Source organism: Muscardinus avellanarius, assembly GCF_963383645.1.
Source record: "Muscardinus avellanarius genome assembly, chromosome: 3".
Lineage (NCBI taxonomy): Eukaryota > Metazoa > Chordata > Mammalia > Rodentia > Gliridae > Muscardinus > Muscardinus avellanarius.
The window spans coordinates 44,003,204-44,023,361 of NC_137788.1; the positions used below are offsets into that span (position 1 = coordinate 44,003,204).

At 47.8% G+C, this 20,158-nt stretch overlaps 1 protein-coding gene across 1 annotated transcript in view; it reads right to left on the reverse strand.

Annotated features, from left to right (window-relative positions):
• Positions 1-18,142, reverse strand: part of LOC308260083 (calreticulin-like) — a gene marked incomplete at both ends in the record, with an annotated part of 55,071 nt that extends 36,929 nt beyond the window's left edge. Inside the window, one exon of the mRNA XM_080691414.1 lies at positions 17,917-18,142. Within this exon, the coding sequence (XP_080547540.1) occupies positions 17,917-18,142 (226 nt within the window). The remainder of the gene's footprint in view (positions 1-17,916) is intronic.
• Positions 18,143-20,158: the final 2,016 nt, after the last annotated feature.

Below are 20,158 nucleotides of genomic sequence, written 5' to 3' on the forward strand. Positions count from 1 at the left end.
CAAATGTATCTGATATCAGAACTGTCTTTCTTTGCCAGGAGTGGTGGCACATGCCTGTAATCCCTGTACTTGGGAGGCTGAGACAGGAGAATCGCAGGTTTGAGACCAGCCTCAGCAACCTAGCAAGACTCTATTTCAAACCCAAAATTAAGAAGGGCTGGCATGGTGGTGCACGCTTGTAATCCCAGTAATTGGGAAGCTGAGACAGGAGTATTGAGCAGGTTCGAAGTCAGTCTCAGCTACTTACTGAGGCTCTCAGCAACTTAGTGAGACCCTGTTTTCAAATAAAATATAATAGTAGGTCTGGGAGTGTTTCCTACAGGTAGAAGGCCCCTAGATTCCACCCCCCCCCAGTACCACACACACAAAAGAAGGCTGGGGGTCATCTTGGAAGTAGAACACACACATGCACGCGCTCACGCGTGTACACACACACACACATGCACACAACGGTCTTTCCTCTAGAAGAAGAGAAGGATACAGAGAGAAAAGTGCTATGTGGGAAAAAATGTATTACAATAATAGCTACTAAAAACAGATTTTAAAACGAATGGTATTTAAAACAAAAGAAAAAATAGATACTATTTAGCAGCCATATGTCAGGCATAATGCTAAGAGTTTTATCTGCAGCATCTCCGTGCCTTCTCATAATAGCCCTGTGATGAATGTCCTATTTTTTCTCCTATTAAAAGATGATGATACTGATGTCAACCACTAAGCCAAGTGTGGGAAGGAGGGATGGGGAGGACATGGGGTGAGGATTGGTTAGGGGCTAACTGGGTGCTGTGTGCATGTATGTCTACACAAGTTTTTTTTTTTTAATCCCATATGATGTATGAATACAATGCACCAATAAAAAATTTAAATGATGAAATCGAAGCTTAGAGTCTTGCCCAAGAACAGTCAGTCAGTAAGTGGGCAAGCCAAGCTTGGACTCAGGTGGATGCAATGCCAGAATCTGTACTTTTAACCCCTAAACAATATGACTTTCCATAAGATCATGGGTGTGAAAAGCCCTTCATAACCTAGAGAAGCAACCAGTGTAAGAGTCAGTCATGCCACTCTGTGTCTCTGATGAATAATTTGTGTGTGAGTTGAGTAACATCTGTCTTCCCCACCAGACTGGTGAGTTATGTAGCTTTGTTGACCATCGTGTCCTGGTATCTAGCACAGAGTAAATCGCCAAAAAATTTTTGTTGAATGACTAAATGGATGGGAGGTCATGCTTTCTGCTTAAGCCATAAATTCTCAGTCTTACGCACAAATGGATCGGTGCGTTTATCCATGCCATGGACAAATGCTAATTGAGTCTACCAAATGTGCAGAAACAATTGTACAACTTTGGCCTGGAACTTCATGATAGAAGATGTTAGAACAGAACTCTGAACTTCTCATCCCTAATTAATTTTCTGGGTGAGCCAGGCGTGGTGGCGCACACTTGTAATCCCAGCATTCGGGAGGCTGAGACCAGAGGATCGCAGTTCGTGGACAGCCTCAGCTACTTAGTGAGGCCCTCTGCAACTCAGTGAGACCCGGTTTCAAAATAAAGAATAAAAAAATAGGGGCTGGGTGTGTAGCTCGGAGGTAGAATGCCTCTGGGTTCCATTCCCAGTACCGCCAAAAAATTAAAATATTTTTTCTGGGCAAAGAGTATTGACACAAATCAAAGCTAACACAATTTAGGGTGCCTCAAAACAGGAAGCTTCTTGTGTTAGGAGAATAATGTCATATGATTAGCAAAGCCCCACTTCCATGCTTCACACTTTCAGAACCTCTTATCATAAAAGACTCTTAGTGGTTATTTAATCTGACTTCCTCATATTACAGACAGGAAACCTGAAGCCCACGGAAGGAAGTAACTCGTCTCTGGACACACAGCAGCTGCAGATCTGAGATCAGAACCCAGTTCTCCCCCGGGCTCTGCGCTCATTTATTCCTTTCTTCAACGAATGCTAATTATGTGTTCACTTTGTGCCCAGGCAGCAGGTGCACTGACAGGAATCTGACGAGGCCCCATCAGGGACCTGTGAGCCTCAGGAGTTCATGGAATTTGGTGCAAGAGACACATAAATAAACAGTAAACAAGTAAACAGGTGAGGCAGCGGTGCAGTTAGGTACGTGACAGAAGGAAGCATGGTGGCTGGACAGCGTGGCACAATCCTGTAATCCCAGGACTCGGGATGCTGAGACAGGAGGGTCACAGGTTCGAGGACAGCCTCAGCAAATAGTGAGACTCTCATCAACCTAGTGAGACCATGTTTCAAAAAAATAAAATAAAATAGGGCTGGGGGTGTATCTTGGAAATAGAATCCCCCTGGGTTTAACCCCTGTACCATGAAATAAATAAATAAATAAATAAATAAATAAAAATAATAAATTGAGGCTGGGCGTGGTGGCACATGCTTGTAATCCCCATGCTTAGGAGGTGGAGGCAGGAGGATCGCGCAGGTTCGAAGCTAGCCTCGCTGGCTTAAGAGACCCTATTTCCAAATAAAATATAAAAAATAGGTCTGGGAGTATAGCCCAGAGATAGAAGGGTTCCATTCCCAGTACCACCAAAAAACAAGAAAAAAATTGACCAAATATCTCTAAGTCTCCAAAGACCCTTCCAACAAAAAGTTATGTGTTAGCCGGGCGTGGTGGCGCACACTTGTAATCCCCGCATTCGGGAGGCTGAGACTGGAGGATTGCGGTTCGCGGACAGCCTCGGCTACGTAGTGAGGCCCTTTGCAACTCAGTGAGACCCTGTTTCAAAATAAAGAATAAAAAATAGGGCAGGGGGTGTAGCTCAGAGGTCAAATGCTCCTGGGTTCCATCCCCAGACCCGCACACACACAAAAAGTTATGTGTTTGGGAGCTGGCATGTCCAGCTGATAAATGCACATAATCACACTGAAATCTGTAGCGCTCTAGAAGAAAGAGAGGGCCACAGAACCATACTTCCTTTCTCAAATGAACTCAGCTCCATCTCTGGGCCTCCCATATTATCTGGCTTGTAACGTAGCTCAGTCAAAAGACAGAGCTAGGGAGCCAGGCCTGGTGGTGCACACTTGTAATACCAGTACTTGGGAGGTCGAGACAGGAGGACCTCAAATTCACAGCCATCCTCAGCAACTCGTGAGGCCCTCCACAACTTAGTGAGACCCTATTTCAAAATAAAGAATAAAAAATAGGCTGGGAGTGTTACTCAGAGGTAGAATGCAAAAAAAAAAAAAAAAAAGAAAGAAAGAAAGAAAGAAAAAGAAAAAAAAGAAAAGAAAAGAAAAGAAAGGAAAAAAATAAAGAAAAAGAAAAAACTGGGCTAGGGACTCATCTCTGCCATTAGCTTTGGCAATATTTTTATATTATTATTATTTTTTTTTTGCAGTACTGGGGATTGAATCCAGGGGTGTTCTACCTCTGAGCTATACCCCAGCCCTATTTTATATTTATTTATTTTATTTTTTTTGTGTGTGTGGTACTGGGGATTGACTCCAGGGGCATTCTATTTCTGAGCCCTATTTTATTCTTTATTTTGAAACAGAGTCTCACTGAGTTGAAGAGAGCCTCACAAGTTGCTGAGGCTGGCCACAAACCTGCGATCCTCCTGTCTCAGCCTCCCAAGGACTGGGATTACAGGTGTGCCACCTGTGTGGCATTCACCATAACACCCAGCTCCAGCCAGTCATTTATTCATTCATTTATTTATTTATAGGGTCTCACTAAGTTGCTGAGGCTGGCCTCAAACCTGGGATCCTTCTGTCTGAGCCTCCCAAGTACTAGGATGATAGCCATGTGCCACCATGCCCAGCTAAAGTATCATTTTCATTAGGGTAACCCACCTCTGTGCTGAGATGACATTTGCTCTGTGATTGGAGAGTATGAGTCACATTCCAGGCAAGCTACTCAAGCAGAACACCAGGGAGGGGGCCGTAGGGACTGGGGTTGGCTCTTAGTATGTACCAGCCATGGGCGATGGTTTCCATACCTTGTCCCATTCAGTCCTCGCAGTCCCCTGCAGGGGAGTTAGGATCATTACCTCCAGTGTAGGGAGACTCAGAAAGCTTAGTCATTTACCTCAGTCACTCACTGCCCTGGGGAATAAATGGCAGAATAAAAGACCTGAAGTCTCAGCCGGACGTAGTGGTGAATACCGGTAATCCCAGTACTTGGAAGGCTGAGACAGGAGGATTGCTGTTTCAGGGTCAGCCTCAATAATTTAATAAGGTCCTCAGCAACTTAGTGAGACCTTGTTCCAAAATAAAAAATAAAAAAGGGCTGAAGGGTATGGCTCAGAGGTAGAACACCCATGGGTCAGTCCCCAATACCAAAAAATACAAAGGGCTTGAAGTCTCAACTGTCTGTCCACAGCCCTGCTCTTGCCCTCCCGCCGCTGTGACCTCCAGAGAGCTCCTCGCCACCATCGGTTTGTACTTGAGACCTGGGGAGGCCAGCTGGATCGGGCCTCTGGGGTTCGGGCATCTGTCCAGCGTTATTCTTCCCCAGGCTCAGCATGCCCAAGTCTCCCTGAATCACAGATGGTCTCAATTGCTTATCAGTCGGAGGCCTGGGCAGCAGGGTGTTCCTCGGCCCCGCGGCGCTGCCCTCAGTGTGTCTGCGCCAGCTGGGCACAGAGGCCCTTTGTCTCAAAATGTCTCTCCAGCCAAGCTCTCATGGTCAAGTCTGAGAGCTCACGGAATTAACATTCACACACACGCACCTTGTGGCTCCTGCCTCGTTCAGCCCCATTCTAATTCCAGTGTCCTTCTGCCTGATTTTGTGCTTTGACAAGGGTCCCTGCATCACATTGCTCTCCCTCTCATATCTATTTATATCATCAGTTTGATGATTCTCCCATTCAGTCTATCAACATTCCTGCATATCTTAATGTGCCAGTCCCTCGACAACAAGTTCTGGGATTCTAAAACCTCCTGTTGTCCCTGAGGCCACTGGGATGACTGCCCGCTGGCCATATGACGCGTGCCAGCTCACAGCAGGGACCAGTGAATCCTTAGGAAGGTAGGAGACACCTGGGCTTGACAAATATCTCTGTCACTGACTCATTAAGTGGCCTTGGGGAAAACGCTGCTTCTCTCTGGGACTCAGTTTCCCCGTTTGTAGAGAGAGGGCGGGATTCCAAGGGCTCGTACCACCTGTCATTGCTGTGCTGCTCTGTGGCCCGGGACAGTCTGAGAACAGTAGAAGAAACGTAGCCCGGATCAGTCTCGGCATCCAGCCCCTTTAATGGCCAGGCGCGGCGTGCCCCCCTCTGGACCTCGATTTCCTCATCTGCACATGGGGGAGGAGGGAGTTTGGAAAGCATCACACCCAGTGGGTAATAGGGCTGGGGGTACAATGCCCCTGGGTTCTGGTACAGTTTACATCAGGTGCAGTTTAGTGGCGCCAAATAAGAGCTGACATTCCAGAAATTCAGCTTCAAGAAGAAATGAAAAAGCAGTTGTCTTCATTTTTAATTTTTTTTATTAAAAGAATAACAAGTTTGTTATAGAAAACTTTTAAAATACAAAGTAAAATCACCTGAAATTCCTTTCTTTTTTTTTTTTTTTCAGTACTAGGGATGGAACCCACGGGCATTCTACCTCCAATCTACCCCCCTCCACAGCCCTATTTTTTATTCTTTATTTTGAAACAGGGACTCACTGAGTTGCAAAGGGCCTAAGTAGCTGAGGCTGTCCTTGAACTGTGATCCACCTGTCTCAGCCTCCTGAATGCTGGAATTACAAGCTTGCGCCACCACGCCTGGCTTTGAAATGCTATTGTTTATCACTTACATTTTGCTATATTTTCTTCTAATACCTTTTCTTTTTTTTCTTTTTTTTTTTTTTTTGTGGTACTGGAGATGGAACCCAGGGGCATCCTACCTCGAGCTACATCCTCAGCCTTATTTTTATATTATTATTCTTTATTTTGAAACAGGGTCTCACTGAGTTGCAGAGGGCCTCACTAAGTAGCTGAGGCTAGCTGCAAACCTCCATCCTCCTGTCTCAGCCTCCCAAATGCTGGGATTACAAGCGTGCACCACCACTCCATCTTCTATTACCTTTTCTATGCATAAATTATACTTTACATAATGACTATATATATTCATATTTTAGAAATAATTTTTTGAGGTGCTGGGGGTATAACCCAAGGGCTTTTCTACCTCTGGGCTATACTCACTCCCAGACCTATTTTATACTTTATTTGGAAATGGGGTCTCACTAAGTTGCTGAGAGCCTCACTAAGTAGCTGAGGCTGGCTTTGAACCTGTGTGATCCTCCTGTTTCAGCCTCCTGAGCGCTGGGATTTCAAGCATGTGCCACCACACCAGCTTATAACTAATTTTGTATATTTACATCTAACTTTTTTTGTATGTGGTACTGGGGATTGAATCTGGAGGCATTTTACCTCTAAACTACAATCCAGCCCTATTTTATATTTTATTTAGAAAGAGGCTCTCACAGGTGGGTGTGGTGGTACACAGTTGTAATCTTAGTACCTAGAAGGTTGAGACAGGAGGATAGCAGGTTCAAGGACAGTCTCAGCAATTTAGGCCCTCTGCAATTTAGTGAAACCCTGTTTCAAAATAAAAAATAAGAGCCGGGTGTGGTGGCGCACGCTTGTAATCCCCACACTTGTGAGGCAGAGACAGGAGGATCGCGCAGGTTCGAAGCCAGCCGTGCTGGCTTAAGAGACCCTGTTTAAAAAAAAAAAAAAATAGGTCTGGGAATGTAGCCTGGATATAAAAGGGCTTCCAGGAACCCCATTACCACCAAAATAAATAAATAAATAAATAAATAAATAAATAAATAAATAAATAAAATATAAGAGCTGGGTGTGGTGGTACATGTTTGTAATCCCAGCAGTTGGGAAGCTGAGACAGGAGGCTTGCTGTTTGAGGACCCCTCAGCTCTCAACTAGTAAAGCTCTTTGCAACTCAGTGAGACCCTGTTTCAAAATAAAGAATAAAAAAATAGGACTAGGGGTGTAGCTCAGAAGTAGAATGCCCCAGCCGGGCATGATGACGCATGCTTGTAATCCCGGCGCTTGGGAGGCTGAGACTGGAGGATCGCACAGGTTCAAAGCCAGCCTCAGCTACTTAGTGAGGCTCTCAGCAACTTAGTGAGACACTGTTTCCAAATAAAATATATTTTAAAAATAGGTCTGGAAGTATAGCCCAGAGGTAGAAAGCCTCTGAGTTCCACTCCCAGTAAACCCCCCCCCCCAAAAAAAAGAGGTAGAATTCCCCTGGGTGCCATCCTCAGACTTGCATTAAATAAATAAATAAATAAATAAATAAATAAATAAATAAATAGGGCTGTGAGTGTAGCTTAGAGGTAGAATGCCCCTGGGTTCAATCTTCAGCATCACACAGAAAGAGAGGAGGAAGGAAGGAAGGAAGGAAGGAGAAAGAAAGAAAGAAAGAAAGAAAGAAAGAAAGAAAGAAAGAAAGAAAGAAAGAAAGTTACTAAGTTGCTGAAGTTGTCTTTTTTTTTTTTCGATACTGGGGATGAAACCCAGGGGCTTGATGAAATCTGGCTTGAGGTTGTCTTTAAACCAATCTTCCTGATAAGTTGAGTCCTGCACTCATGTGACTTTGTGTCACATGACCTCTGCAGGGCAAAGGAGGGGCTGAAACCCCCCGCGAGAATTGGGCGTTCCCACGAGTAAACCCTCCTCTCGCGAGAGGCATACCTTGAAAAGGACAGCCCGCGTCCTCAAGCTTCGGACAGGCGTGCGGGCCCCACAGTGCCTCGCCCTGATCCCCGGGAGAGCCGTGCCATTAAAACTTTACATGCCACGTGTACCGGACCTCTCTCGTGTTTTTCACACTCCGCCGTATGCACATTATTTTTATTTTACTCGCATTAATTTTTTATTTTACTTATCATTTGGTGCCGAACCGGGAGAACCATGGGTCCCTCCCCATTTTTTTTTCTTTTTTTTCCTTTTTTCTCTTTTTATTTTTACTCTCTTTTTGAGCCCTGGACTCTCCGACCTGCCAGCAGCTCGATTGCGAGGTCCCACACCAGCGCTCCGCTTGCAGGCGTTGCTCCTGCCACTGCCGCTGCCGCCGCCCCGTGCCTGCCCAGACTGTAAGCCTTCTTCCCCAGCCCCGCGCTCTCCAGGAGAGCCGGCGGCCTTCTTCCCGCCCCTGGCTCTGCTGATAGTCCACGGCCATCTTTCCAGCCCCGAGCTCTGCTGAGAGCTCGCGGCCATCTTTCCGGCCCCACGCTCTGCTGAGAGCCAGTGGCCATCTTTCTAGCTCCGAGCTCTGCTGAGAGCTCGCGGCCATCTTTCCGGCCCCGTGCTCTGCTGAGAGCCGGTGGCCATCTTTCCAGCCCTGAGCTCTGCTGAGAGCTCGCGGCCATCTTTTCGGCCCCACGCTCTGCTGAGAGCCGGTGGCCATCTTTCCGGCCCCGCGCTCTGCTGAGAGCCGGTGGCCATCTTTCTGATCCCGCACTCTGCTGAGAGTCTGCGGCCATCATTCCGGCCCTGCGCTCTGCTGAGAGCCAGTGGCCATCTTTTCCTGCCCACGTGCTCTCTTCTGGAGCGCCGACGGCCATCTTCCACTGCCACTGCGGCCGCAGCCACCACTGCCGGGGCGTGCAGGCTCCGCCGGCCGCCAGGCTGCCAGTTCCACCCGCCCGGAGCCAGGCTCCTTGGGTGATGCTGGCACCTGCTCTGCTTGCTGACCTCCTGCACGGGCCAGGACCTCTGCCTGCTGCTTGGACCTCCTAAAACCGCCGTTCCAGCTCGGCGCTCCAGTCACCACCGGGACCTCTGGCCGGTTTGCCCCACCCGTCCCGAGCCAGGCTCATTGGGTGGCGCATAGCCGGCTTCGGTGTCCGCCACAGTCACCCGCACCAGGCATAGCTCTACTCGCTGCTGCTGCTCCGTTTCGCCCGCCCAAGCCAGGCTCACTGGCGGTGCTCCTCGGGGCCCAGCCTCAGCGTCTGCCGCGTGCCTGGAAGCCATTTTGTCTCCACGCTGCAAACCCGGCAAGCCATGCCGCCTGTGTGCCACCGTTTGATCCCGCCTGCGCCAGCCGCCAGTGCCATCCACACCAGCCACCAGCATCTGCGTGCCCCAGCTCTACCACGCTCCCAGCAGCTTCTCAGCGTTTCTGTCGCAGCCAGCGCTGGCTGGCAACACTTCACTCCGGTAAACTGCCTCCTTCCCTTGGTTAGCGGGTTCCGGACTTGGGTCTTCCGGTCCACTGGGACCCCAAAATCCAAGCGCTTGGTGACCCATTGTCCCCTGGTCCACTGGGACCACCCTGCGGATGACCAGGTCATCCTCCGGTTTTGAGAAGGAATGAAGACGTTCTTCCCTATCTCTTAACCTCCGTTTCCGAACGATTGAGCAGGGAAATCGGGGACGCCCATTTCCTGTTCTTCGTTTCCGCCCGCGAACCAATTATGGGGAGTCGAACCTTTATACTAGCAGATGCCCTGAGAGCCTGTCTGCCTTGATACGAGTTGGGAAATGGGTTGTGGTGGCCCAGGAATAGTTAGGAACTTTTCTAAGCGGTCTGATATCCCTCCAAATGTTCCCCCCTATCAGCTGCCATTTATTTTCCCATCAGCCGCCATTTTGTGATGGCGCGCAATCGCTGCCTGGTGACGTCACAGTCGCCATCTTGGCCCTACCAGACTGCAATTTTGTTGGGTGGCTGCCCAGCCGCTCCGCACGGTCCTAAATGCGCTCGGCTTCTGGCTCCCTTTCCGGCCCACTCAGGTGCGCCTTAGGTGCTGCGGGAAACGCCAGGCCGGGGCTGGGGCTACACCCTCTGCCCATGGGGAGTCTGCGTTGCCATTCTTGCCGGACACCAGCCCCGGGACACGCTCTTTGTGAGTATAGGTCCATCGCAGCTGACAGAACCTTAACATGGCATCTAAAGTTTTAATTCCAGAGAGAAACAGGCGGAGATGGAGCGTACACTCCGACTTTGCCAAAAAGCGGATCCCTGGTAGCTGCCCTTCGGCTGGTGGTGGCGGCTCAGCCCTCTGGAGCGCCACCTAGGTGTGGAGGACTGCAACGACGACTACCTCCAGGAGCCTGCCTGAAGTGGGGCGAAGCCACGCCCACCAGACTGTGCCTGGCGTGTGGCCAGGAGGGCCACTGGAACAGTGCCCTTGGAAAAGGATGAGCCCCAGGTGCCTCAACACAGGGGGAGCACCTTTCCAGACCAGGCCCTGCCGCTGGCCCTACTCAGCCTGGCTGAAGACTGACGGCTCCTGGATCCCTCAACCTCCATCCTCTTTGCCAGCTTAGGGTAGCTCTCCAGGTACTGAGTAAGCCAGTCTCCTTTTTGGTCGCCTGCTCAATCTCATGATTTGTTTTTTTCTTTAATAGCCCTTGCCTGTTCAAGCCTCCTCAAGCGCACATCACTAAGCTGTCCAGGGTAACCTCCAATTCGCACTGCAGCTATGCACCCACCTGTACCCCCTTCTGGGGGACTGGACTCCCAACTCCTCCCGGCCTGGGGCCCCTGACGACGCCCCTTGACAGCAGGAAGAAGCTAGAGGGTCCAACGTCATCCATTATCCCTACCATCAAAAGGCCGGAATGTTAAGTTGGGTCCTGCACTCATGTGACTTTGTGTCACATGACCTCTGCAGGGCAAGGGAGGGGCTGAAACCCCCCGCGAGAATTGGGCGTTCCCACGAGTAAACCCTCCTCTCGCGTGATGCATACCTTGAAAAGGAGAGCCCGCGTCCTCAAGCTTTGGACAGGCGTGCGGGTCCCACAGTGCCTTGCCCTGATCCCTGGGAGAGCCGTGCCATTAAAACTTTACATGCCACGTGTACCGGACCTCTCTCGTGTTTTTCACACTCCGCCGTATGCACATTATTTTTATTTTACTCACATTAATTTTTTATTTTACTTATCACTTCCTTCTTTATTTTCTCTCTCCCCCTTCTCTTCCTTCCTTCCTTCTTTTTTTCTTTTCTTTTTCTTTCTTTTTTTTAAAATGAGCTGGGATTAAGCTGGGATTAAGCTATATCACAGACTCTTCTTTTTTCTTTCTTTCTTTTTTTTTTTTTTTGGTCCTGGGGATTGAAACCTCTGAGCTCCACCTCCATTCCTATTTTTTACTCTTTTATTTTGAAACAGGGTCTCACTAAGTTGCTGAGAGCCTCATAAATTGCTGAGGCTGGCCATGAACCTGTGATCCTCCTATCTCAGCCTCTCAAGTATTGGGATTACAAGTGTGTGCCACAATGCCTGGTACATTATAGACTTTTAAGATTTAAAGAAGTTTATTAAAAAGATAGAAATACAGAAGACAGTTACAGCCCCGTGCCATTCAAGAGTGGCATGCGGAGGTGGTTCGATCGAATATACCCCATAATAGACTTTTATTTAAACACTTAAAAAAAAAAAACCACTGGGGATTAAACCCAGGGCATTCACCTGTGAGCTACACTCCCAGTCCAATTTTTTTTTTTTGAAACAAGGTCCTACTTTGTTGCTGAGGGTCTTTCTAAATTGCTGAGGTTGGCCTTGAACCTGTGATCCTCCTGTCTCCACTTCCTAATAACTGGGATTATAGACACACCCCACTGTACCTGGCTAATAAAGTACCTTCCATGTGCCAGACTTAAATCAAGTGCAGGGGTTTCGAAGTTGAAGGAAATGTGGCCTTGTCACCTTGCTCACTTCTCTCAATTCCCTTGTGTAAGGCTTCTGCCTCGTGTCAACGAAACCACCTATACTATCATCCAAATTATCTACTGGAGCTCTACTCTAATTATCTTCAGTTAGTATTCTCCAATGCATGACCTACACCTGTTGAATTCACTCCCTAAACTTTCATCCACCCCTCAGTCCACTATAGCCAGGCTTCCAGCTCCCAACCCACTCCACTGTCATCAGATGGAATTCTGAGCCATAACACGCATGTTACTTGGCCTCCTAACTACATTTGATGCTAGCTGCTTAACTTGGGGAAAGCCACTCCATCTCTCCAAGTGTCTTCATCACTGAATAGATGATCGCATCTTCCTATGGAACTGCTAAAAGATTCAATGAAACAGTGTCCAAAGGAGAAGAAAATCCACTGGGACACAATGGGCACTCAACAAGATTAAGTCCCATCCTACTGAGTTTGGTTTCCTGGATCCCTTGACAGCGAGGAAGGGTTTCCCTTAACTAGTAAGAGCATTTCAATCTCTGAAAATAGTCATTTCACAGGAGAATTTCACTCATTAATAAATTCACTCACAGCTGGGCGTGGTGGCGCACACTTGTAATCCAGTACTTGGAAAGCTGGGACAGGAGGATCGCAGGTTCAGGCCCAGCCACAGCTACTTAGTGAGGCCCTCCGCAACTTAGTGAGACCCTGTTTCAAAATAAAGAATAAAATAGGGGTGGGGTATAGCTCAGAGGTAGGAGGCCCCTGGGTTCCATCCCTAGCACCACAATAAATAAATAAATAAATAAATAAATAAATAAATTCACTCATTTAACAAAAAATTATTGTTATTGTTGTTTTGGTACTGAGGCACTTTGGCATAGGGGCATTCTACCTCTAAGTTACACCTCAGTTCTTTTTATTTTATTTTTTTTTTATTTTTTGTGGTACTGGGGATGGAACCCAGAGGCTTTCTACCTCCGAGCTACACTCCCAGACCTATTTTATATTTCATTTGGAAACAGAGTCTCATTAAGCTACTGAGAGCCTCACTTAGCTGAGGCCGGCTTCAAACCTGTGCGATCCTCCTGTCTCAGCCTCCCAAGTACTGGGATTACAAGTGTGCGCCACCACGCCCGGCTTTTTTTTTTTTTTTTTATTTTGAAACAGGGTCTCACTAAGTTGCAGAGGGCCTCCCTATAAATTGCTTAGGAAGGCCATGAAATAGAGATTCACCTATCTCAGCCTCTCAAGTACTGGGATTACAAGCATTTGCCATCACGCCGGCTTGGAAGAATAACTTTTGTTAGGGTAAACAAGAAAAGTTCCTCTGAGAAGACATTTTTTTTGGGGGGGAGGGGTTCATGAAGTCATACATGTTAATAGGATACAAGATGGGAGAGGCATACATGCACACATCACCCATTTAGCCCTTCCTCATTTCCCATCCTATTCCCTCCCCTCTCCCTGAGGAGACATTTATTTATTTATTTATTTTTGGTGGTACTGGGGTTCCTGGAAGCCCGTCTATCTCTGGGCTACACTCCCAGACCTATTTTATTTTTGGAAACAGGGTCTCCTAAACCAGCGCGGCTGGCTTCGAACCTGCGCGATCCTCCTGTCTCTGCCTCCCAAGCGCGGGGATTACAAGCATGCGCCACCACGCCCGGCCCTGAGGAGACATTTAAACAGAAAACTAAGTCGGGCTTGGTGGTGCAAACTTGTCATCCCAACATTTGGAAGGCTGTGACAGGAGGATTGCGGCTCACCAACAGCCTCAGCTACTTAGTGAGGACCTTTGCAACTCAGCAAGACCCTGTTTCAAAAAAAAAAATAAAGAAAGAATCGCCAGGCGTGATAGCTCACACTTGTAATCCCAGCATTTGGGAGGCAGAGATTGGAGGATTGTGGTTTGCGGCCAGCCTCAGCTACTTGGTGAGGCCCTTCGCAACTCAGTGAGACCCTGTTTCAAAAATAAAAGACAAAAAAAAATAGGGCTGGGGATGTAGCTTGGAGATACAATGCCCCTGGGTTTCAACCCCTTACCGAAAGAAGAAAAGAAAAGAAAAGAATACAAAATATGGCTGGGAGTGTAGCCTGGAGGTAGAATGCCCCTAAATTCTATTCCCAGTACCCCAAAACAAACAAACAGACAAACAGACAGACAAACAGAAACTTGCTGAACCTAGTGATACACACCTGTAATTCTACTTTCTTGGGAGTCTGAGACAGAAGGATCACAAATTCAAGAACAGCCTCCAAAAGTAGTGAGATTCTCATCAACCTAGCAAGATCCTGTTTCAAAATAAAAATAAAATAGGGATAGGGGTGTAGTTTGGAAGTATAATGTCTCTGGGAAACCTGAATGGTTTATGAATATTCTTATTCATTTACTTATTTTTTGTGGTACTGGGAGTGGAACTCGGGAGCATTCTACCTCTGAGCTACATCCCCAGCCCTATTTTTTATTCTTTATTTTGAAACAGGGTCTCACTGAGTTGCAAAGGGCCTACTAAGGTAGCTGAGGATGTCTGTGAACCATGATCCTCCTGTCTCCGCTTCCCAAATCCTGAGATTACAAGCTGCGTCACCACGCCCAGCTATGAATATTCTCTTAAGGGCAGAAGTCACAGGAAGTACAAAGGCCCCGCGATGGACTTGAGCGGTGACTGAGAAACAGCAGGGAAGCCACTGTGGCTGAATATAACGAGGAAGCAGGAGGTGAGAGTAGACAGGGAGCCAGGGGACATGTAGATCACAGTAAGAAGGATGGATTTCACTTTTCATCTCATAGGAAGGCAACAGTCAAAAATGTAAGAAAACAGGTGGAGCAGAAAGGCCATCCAGCGAGCTAGCAAGTGGTGCGTACAAAAGACGACAGAGCCTGGACTGGGGACAGTGATACAAGAGGCAAACATGGCATGCTCTGAGTGTATTAGGAAAGTAGAGTCAATCAGACTTGCTGACAGATTAGATGAGGGATAAACAAAGGAATCAGTGGGCAATGTGGCACATGCTTGTAATCCCAGTACTTAGGAGGCTGAGACAGGAGGATCACAGGCTTGAGGGCAGTCTCAGCAAGTCATGAGACTCATCAACTTAGTGAGACTCTGTTTGCAAATAAAAATGAAATAGGACTCTGGGCGTGGTGGCGCACGCTTGTAATCCCCACGCTTGGGAGGCAGAGACAGAAGGATCGCGCAGGTTCGAAGCCAGCCGCGCGTGCTGGCTTAGGAGACCCTGTTTCCAAATTTAAAAAAAAAAAAATGTAAAAATAGGTCTGGGAGTGTAGCCCGGAGGTAGAAGGGCTTCTAGGAACCCCAGTACCACCAAAATAAATAAATAAATAAATAAATAAATAAATAAATAAATAAAATAGGTCTGGGGACATAGCTCAGAAGTAGAAAGTCCTGGGTTCAATTCCCAGTACCATAAAAATAAATAAATAAAATTAATTAATAAATCAAAGATAGCCGGGCATGGTGGTGCATGGTTGTAATCCCAGCATCTGGGAGGCTGAGACCAGAGGATCATGACTTGCAGACAGCCTCAGCTACTTAGTGAGGCTCTTTGCAACTCAGTGAGACCCTGTTTCAAAATAAAGAATAAAAAATAGGGCAGGGGGTGTAGCTCAGAGGTCGAATGCCCCTGGGTTCCATCCCCAGACCCACAAAAAAATAAAAATTAAAAATCAATCAATCAATCAAAGATGACTCAGGTTTGTTACCTAAACCACCAAGTAAAGCTGGGCATGATGGCACGCACCTGTCGTCCCAATACTTGAAAGGCTGAGACAGGAGGATCATAGGTCCAAGAACAGCTTCAGCAAGTAGAGAGAATCATCAACCGAATGAGACCCTGTTTCAAAATAAAAATAAAATAGGGCTGGGGGTGTATCTCGGAGGGAGAATGCCCCTGGGTCCAATCCCCAGTACCATGAAACAACAACAACAAAAAAAGATAAGCACTTGACCTCAGCCGTTACATGTCTCAATCCTACTGCAGCAATATTTCTTAAATACTCTTTTCTCGGGGTATTATCTTTTGACGTGTGTGTGTCAAAAATCAGTTCAATTGCTCAATCATTTAACAGTCCTTAACTGGGCATCTCTCAAGGGCAGCCACCGATTTTGATGCTGCAAACAGTGGAGAATCAGGGAAAGAGACTGCTGACTGCTGACATGAGCAGGGCTGACAGGCAAGAAGCTCAGAGCTGAGAGGGGCCCGGAGGAGGCGAGGCAGAGCTGCCTTTCCAGAACACAATGTGCTCCTGGGTTTGGTTCAGGATTTTGGCTTCATCAACTGCCTTGGAGTTTGGGGCTTGAGCCACTCTTTCCTGGGTTGCAAGGAGCATTTCAGAAACATTTATGCATAAAACCCTTGGGCATTTCACTCCTGCCGCTTTGGGCAAGTGGAGATCAAGTCCCCTGGGAAGTGACTGCAGGTCCGTGCGTGTTCCCCTTCCCACTGCCAGGAGGAATTATGGTGCCAGGAGCCAGCAGTCAGCAGCTTCGGCCTCACAGGGCTCACTGCAAATGATGGGCTGAGGTCAGCCAGGAAACAAACCACCAACCTATTCTTGGAGGAGGCTGGGCTTGGTGAAAAAGTTTCCCCCAAATGGGAGTGGTGACACAAGCCTGTAATCTCAGCAAGTCAAACACCTGAGGCAGGAGGATGGCAAGTCTGGGGCCAGCCTGAGACAATTTAGTGAGCTCCTATTTCCAAGTTAAAAATGAAAAGGGCTGGGAACGAAGCAATGGTAGAGTGCCAGTGGGTTCAATCCCCAGCCCGTGTGGGAGAGGGAACAGAAAGAAAGAGAAAGAAAAGGTTCCCTCACAGCTAGTCAGTGAAGTTGAAGCTTCTGTCTGCCCCTTCCCTTGTACTGATATCGCCACTGACCTGGTACGGCCTCTCTGCTTTTGCCCGTGATTACAGTAGCCTCCCAGATGGTTTTTCCGTCTCCAGTCAGCTTCCCGCTCCATCTCCATGTTTGCTGAGGTGCTCTAAGACCCAGGTCCAATCTCATTTCTCCTCGCTTACCATCTTCACTAGCTCCTCACTGCTGCAGCATTAGTCAGGCTCCCTGTGCCTTGGCTCTGGTCCGCCTGCTCTCCAGACTGGCCCATTCTACCCTCCCTTTATGTTCTCCATGTCCCTGAACATGCCACTGCAGGCTGTATCATAATTTGGAGTCAATACCCTTCTCCCCATCCCTACCTATGGATAAACTCCCCTTCATCCTGCAGAGCACTGCCAGGTGTCACCTTCTCCCGGCTCTTCCTCTTTTCTGGGTTTATCCACTCCTTCCTTGGCACCTCGCTACCTTCGACATGGTGTTACTAGTATCACAGGCTGGGAAAACTGAGTCTCAAAAAGGGGAAAGGGCAGCTGGGCGTGGTGGCGCACGCTTGGAATCCCAGCATTCAGGAGGCTGAAACAGGAGGATCACGGTTTGCGGACAGCCTCAGCTAAGTGTGGCTCTTTGCAATTCAGTGAGATCCTGTTTCAAAATAAAAAAAATAGGGCTGGGGGTGTCACTTGGAGGTAGAATGCCCCTGAGTTCCATCCCCAGTGTCGAAAAAGAAAGAAGAAAGAAAGAAAGAAAGAAAGAAAGAAAGAAAGAAAGAAAGAAAGAAAGAGGAAAGGGCTTAGCCAGGCTTTGGGGTTGGAACATGGATCAGATCCTAAAACTCCTCATTTTTATTCCTTATTCACTGTGTTCTCAATGAATCAGATTTTAAATATGCATAAAGGAAGAATATTTTGTAGACTGAAACAATAGCAACGAATATCTGTCAAGTAAGTCCTCCCATAATTCCCTGCTCTTCTGAGACATGGTAGGGATGGGAGTTGCTAGATAAGATGCCCCCGAGGCTCTGACATTTTGTGGACCCCAGAACATTTCACTACCACAATGAGTGTTGGCATTTCCCCTCCAAGTTTCACTTGTTTGTGTTTTCAGGATGAAGGGAAGGGAGAGAACCATTTACCGCACACCTACTATGTGTTAAGGGCAAAGCCTTGCACATCTTATCTCATTTAACTCTCAGGACAACTTTGCGAGATCTAGATTGTCCTCATTTAATAAAGAAGGAAACAGAAGGAAACCAGGTTAGCTCTAGCTGAAAGTCACACATCTAGGAAGAAGAGAGCAGGGATTTGAACTGTGGTCCTTCTGGCACTAAACAGGCTTCAAACAGGGGGAAAAATCAAGGCAAACCGAGCTCTCAGGCAGACGACCGGGGAGGAGCAAGTAGGATCTTGTCCTCCGTCCATCGCTCCACCGGAATGCTTACCTCCGTCTTCAAACTCCTCGCGCAGGTAGACATGGCGCTGCATCTGTGCCCGCAGTGCAGAGGTCGCCAGCAGCAGCAGCAGTCCCCGCAGCCCCGTCATCTTGTCCTGAGCATCTAGCGCCCAGCCTCCCAGCGCTGCTGCCCTGGCCCGGTGCTGTGCACGGCCTTTACGGAGACTCCGGGCGGGGGCTGAGAGCACCTGTATCCACACCTGGCTGCCTCCCATTCGTGGCTGGGTAAGGGTCAGGAGGATTGCAGCCAATGGTTGGGGACCATGTGCTGAGAGTGCTGGAGGAGCTAAGTGGGGGCTAAGTGCTAAGGGAGCTACAGGGCAGGGTCTCCAGAGAGTGGGGGAGTGGCCGGGCCAGCTGAGGCCAGCCCCTGGGGGCCTGTGAGCCTGCTCAACTCTAGTGTAGCTGGGTTTAAGGTGCTTTCATACGATGACTTCCCTCTGTCCTGTGGTCCGTCCATCCATCCACCCATCATCCACCCACTAGACCTGTGAAGAAACAGCAGTGTGATTTGTGAAGAAACAATTATACCAGTGAGTGGTGTGTGTGTGTGTGTGTGTGTGTGTATGCATGTGTGTTTGTCAATGGAAATTGAAACCAGCAGCATTCTACCTCTGCACTACACCCCTAGCCCTATTTTATTTTTTTGTTTTGAAACAGGATCTGGCTAGGTTGCTAAGAGTCTTGCTAAGTTGCTGAGATTAAGCTCGAACACTTCCCATCTCAGCCTCACAAATACTGGGATGACAGGTGTGTGCCACCATGCTGGCTATACTTGTTTATTTTAACAGAAACACCTGAGCCCAGAAGTCCTAATCCAGTGTGGGGTCTCAGGGAAAGCTTCCTGAAGGAGGTGTTGCCTCCTGAGGTTAGTAGAGGAGCACAGGTGAGGCTCTGTGCAGAGGCCACGGAGGGAAAGGCTTGGTTAATACCACTCCTACAGCAGCCCACTCTGTACAATCGCTGCTATTCCTCCCATCGTGAGGAAATGATGCTCAAAGAGGAGGAGAGCACAGCATTTGCTGACCTCTGTACTATGCTAAGCACTGCACCGGGCACTTAACATTGTATCATTCCACCTTCTCACCCCTGTGGGAGGAGCGGGTGGGTATGCTCATCTTACAGAAGAACAAATTGAGGTTCTGAGAGACTCCCAAGGTCCCAGAACTCAGGGTTTCTCATTCTAATTCCTTCACTGCCTTCTTGCCTTATCTTTTGCACATCTATTTATTGAGGTCCTACTATGCACCAGGCCTAGGCTAGGTACTGAAGGCACAGTGGAAAACAAGCCGGACAACTTTTCTCTCATGAAGCTCACTTTCTAGTGTCTGAGACAGAAGACCATAAAGGAGGCACATAGATATCAGAACATGCCCTCTGAGAAAGTAAAACAAAGTAATCGTGAAGGGCTCAGGCCAGGCGTGGGGGCGCACGCTTGTAATCCCAGCATTTGGGAGGCTGAGACAGGAGGATCACGGTTCACAGACAGCCTCAGCTACTTAGTGAGGCCCCTTTGCAACTCAGTGAGACCTTGTTTCCAAATAAAGAATTAAAAAATAGAGCTGGAGGTGTAGCTCGTAGGTAGAATGCCCCTGGGCGCCATCCTCAGTACAAAAACAAAACAAAACCCCACAGTTTTCTCACCACCATTTGTTAAAAAGGCTGTCATTTCTCTAGAGTATGTCAAAAATGAACTAGCTATAAAAGTGAGGATTTGTCTCTGTGTCTTCTACTTTATTCCACTCTTCTATGTGCCCATTCTTGTGCGGATCCTACGCTGTTATTGTCTCTATAGCTCTGTGGTATAATTTGTTTTTGTTTTTGTTTTTTGTGTTACTGGGGATGGAACCCAGAGGCATTCTACTTCCGAGCTACACCCCTAGCCCTGGTTTTTATTCTTTATTTTGAAACAGGGTCTCATGAGCTGCAAAGGGCCTTAGTAGCTGAGGCTGTCCACAAACGGCAATCCTGGATCCTCAGTCTCCCAAATGCTGGGATCACGCCCGGCTACAGCAGCATGGTTCTTACTGTTCAGATTTGCTTTGGCTATTCTGGGTCCTTTGTCCTTCCATATTAATTTTAGGACCAGTTTTTGTTTTTTTGTTTTTTTGTTTTTTTTGTTTTTTTGTTTTTTTTTTTGTGGTACTGGGGTTCCTGGAAGCCCTTCTACCTCCGGGCTACACTCCCAGACCTATTTTAACATTTTTATTTGGAAACAGGGTCTCCTAAGC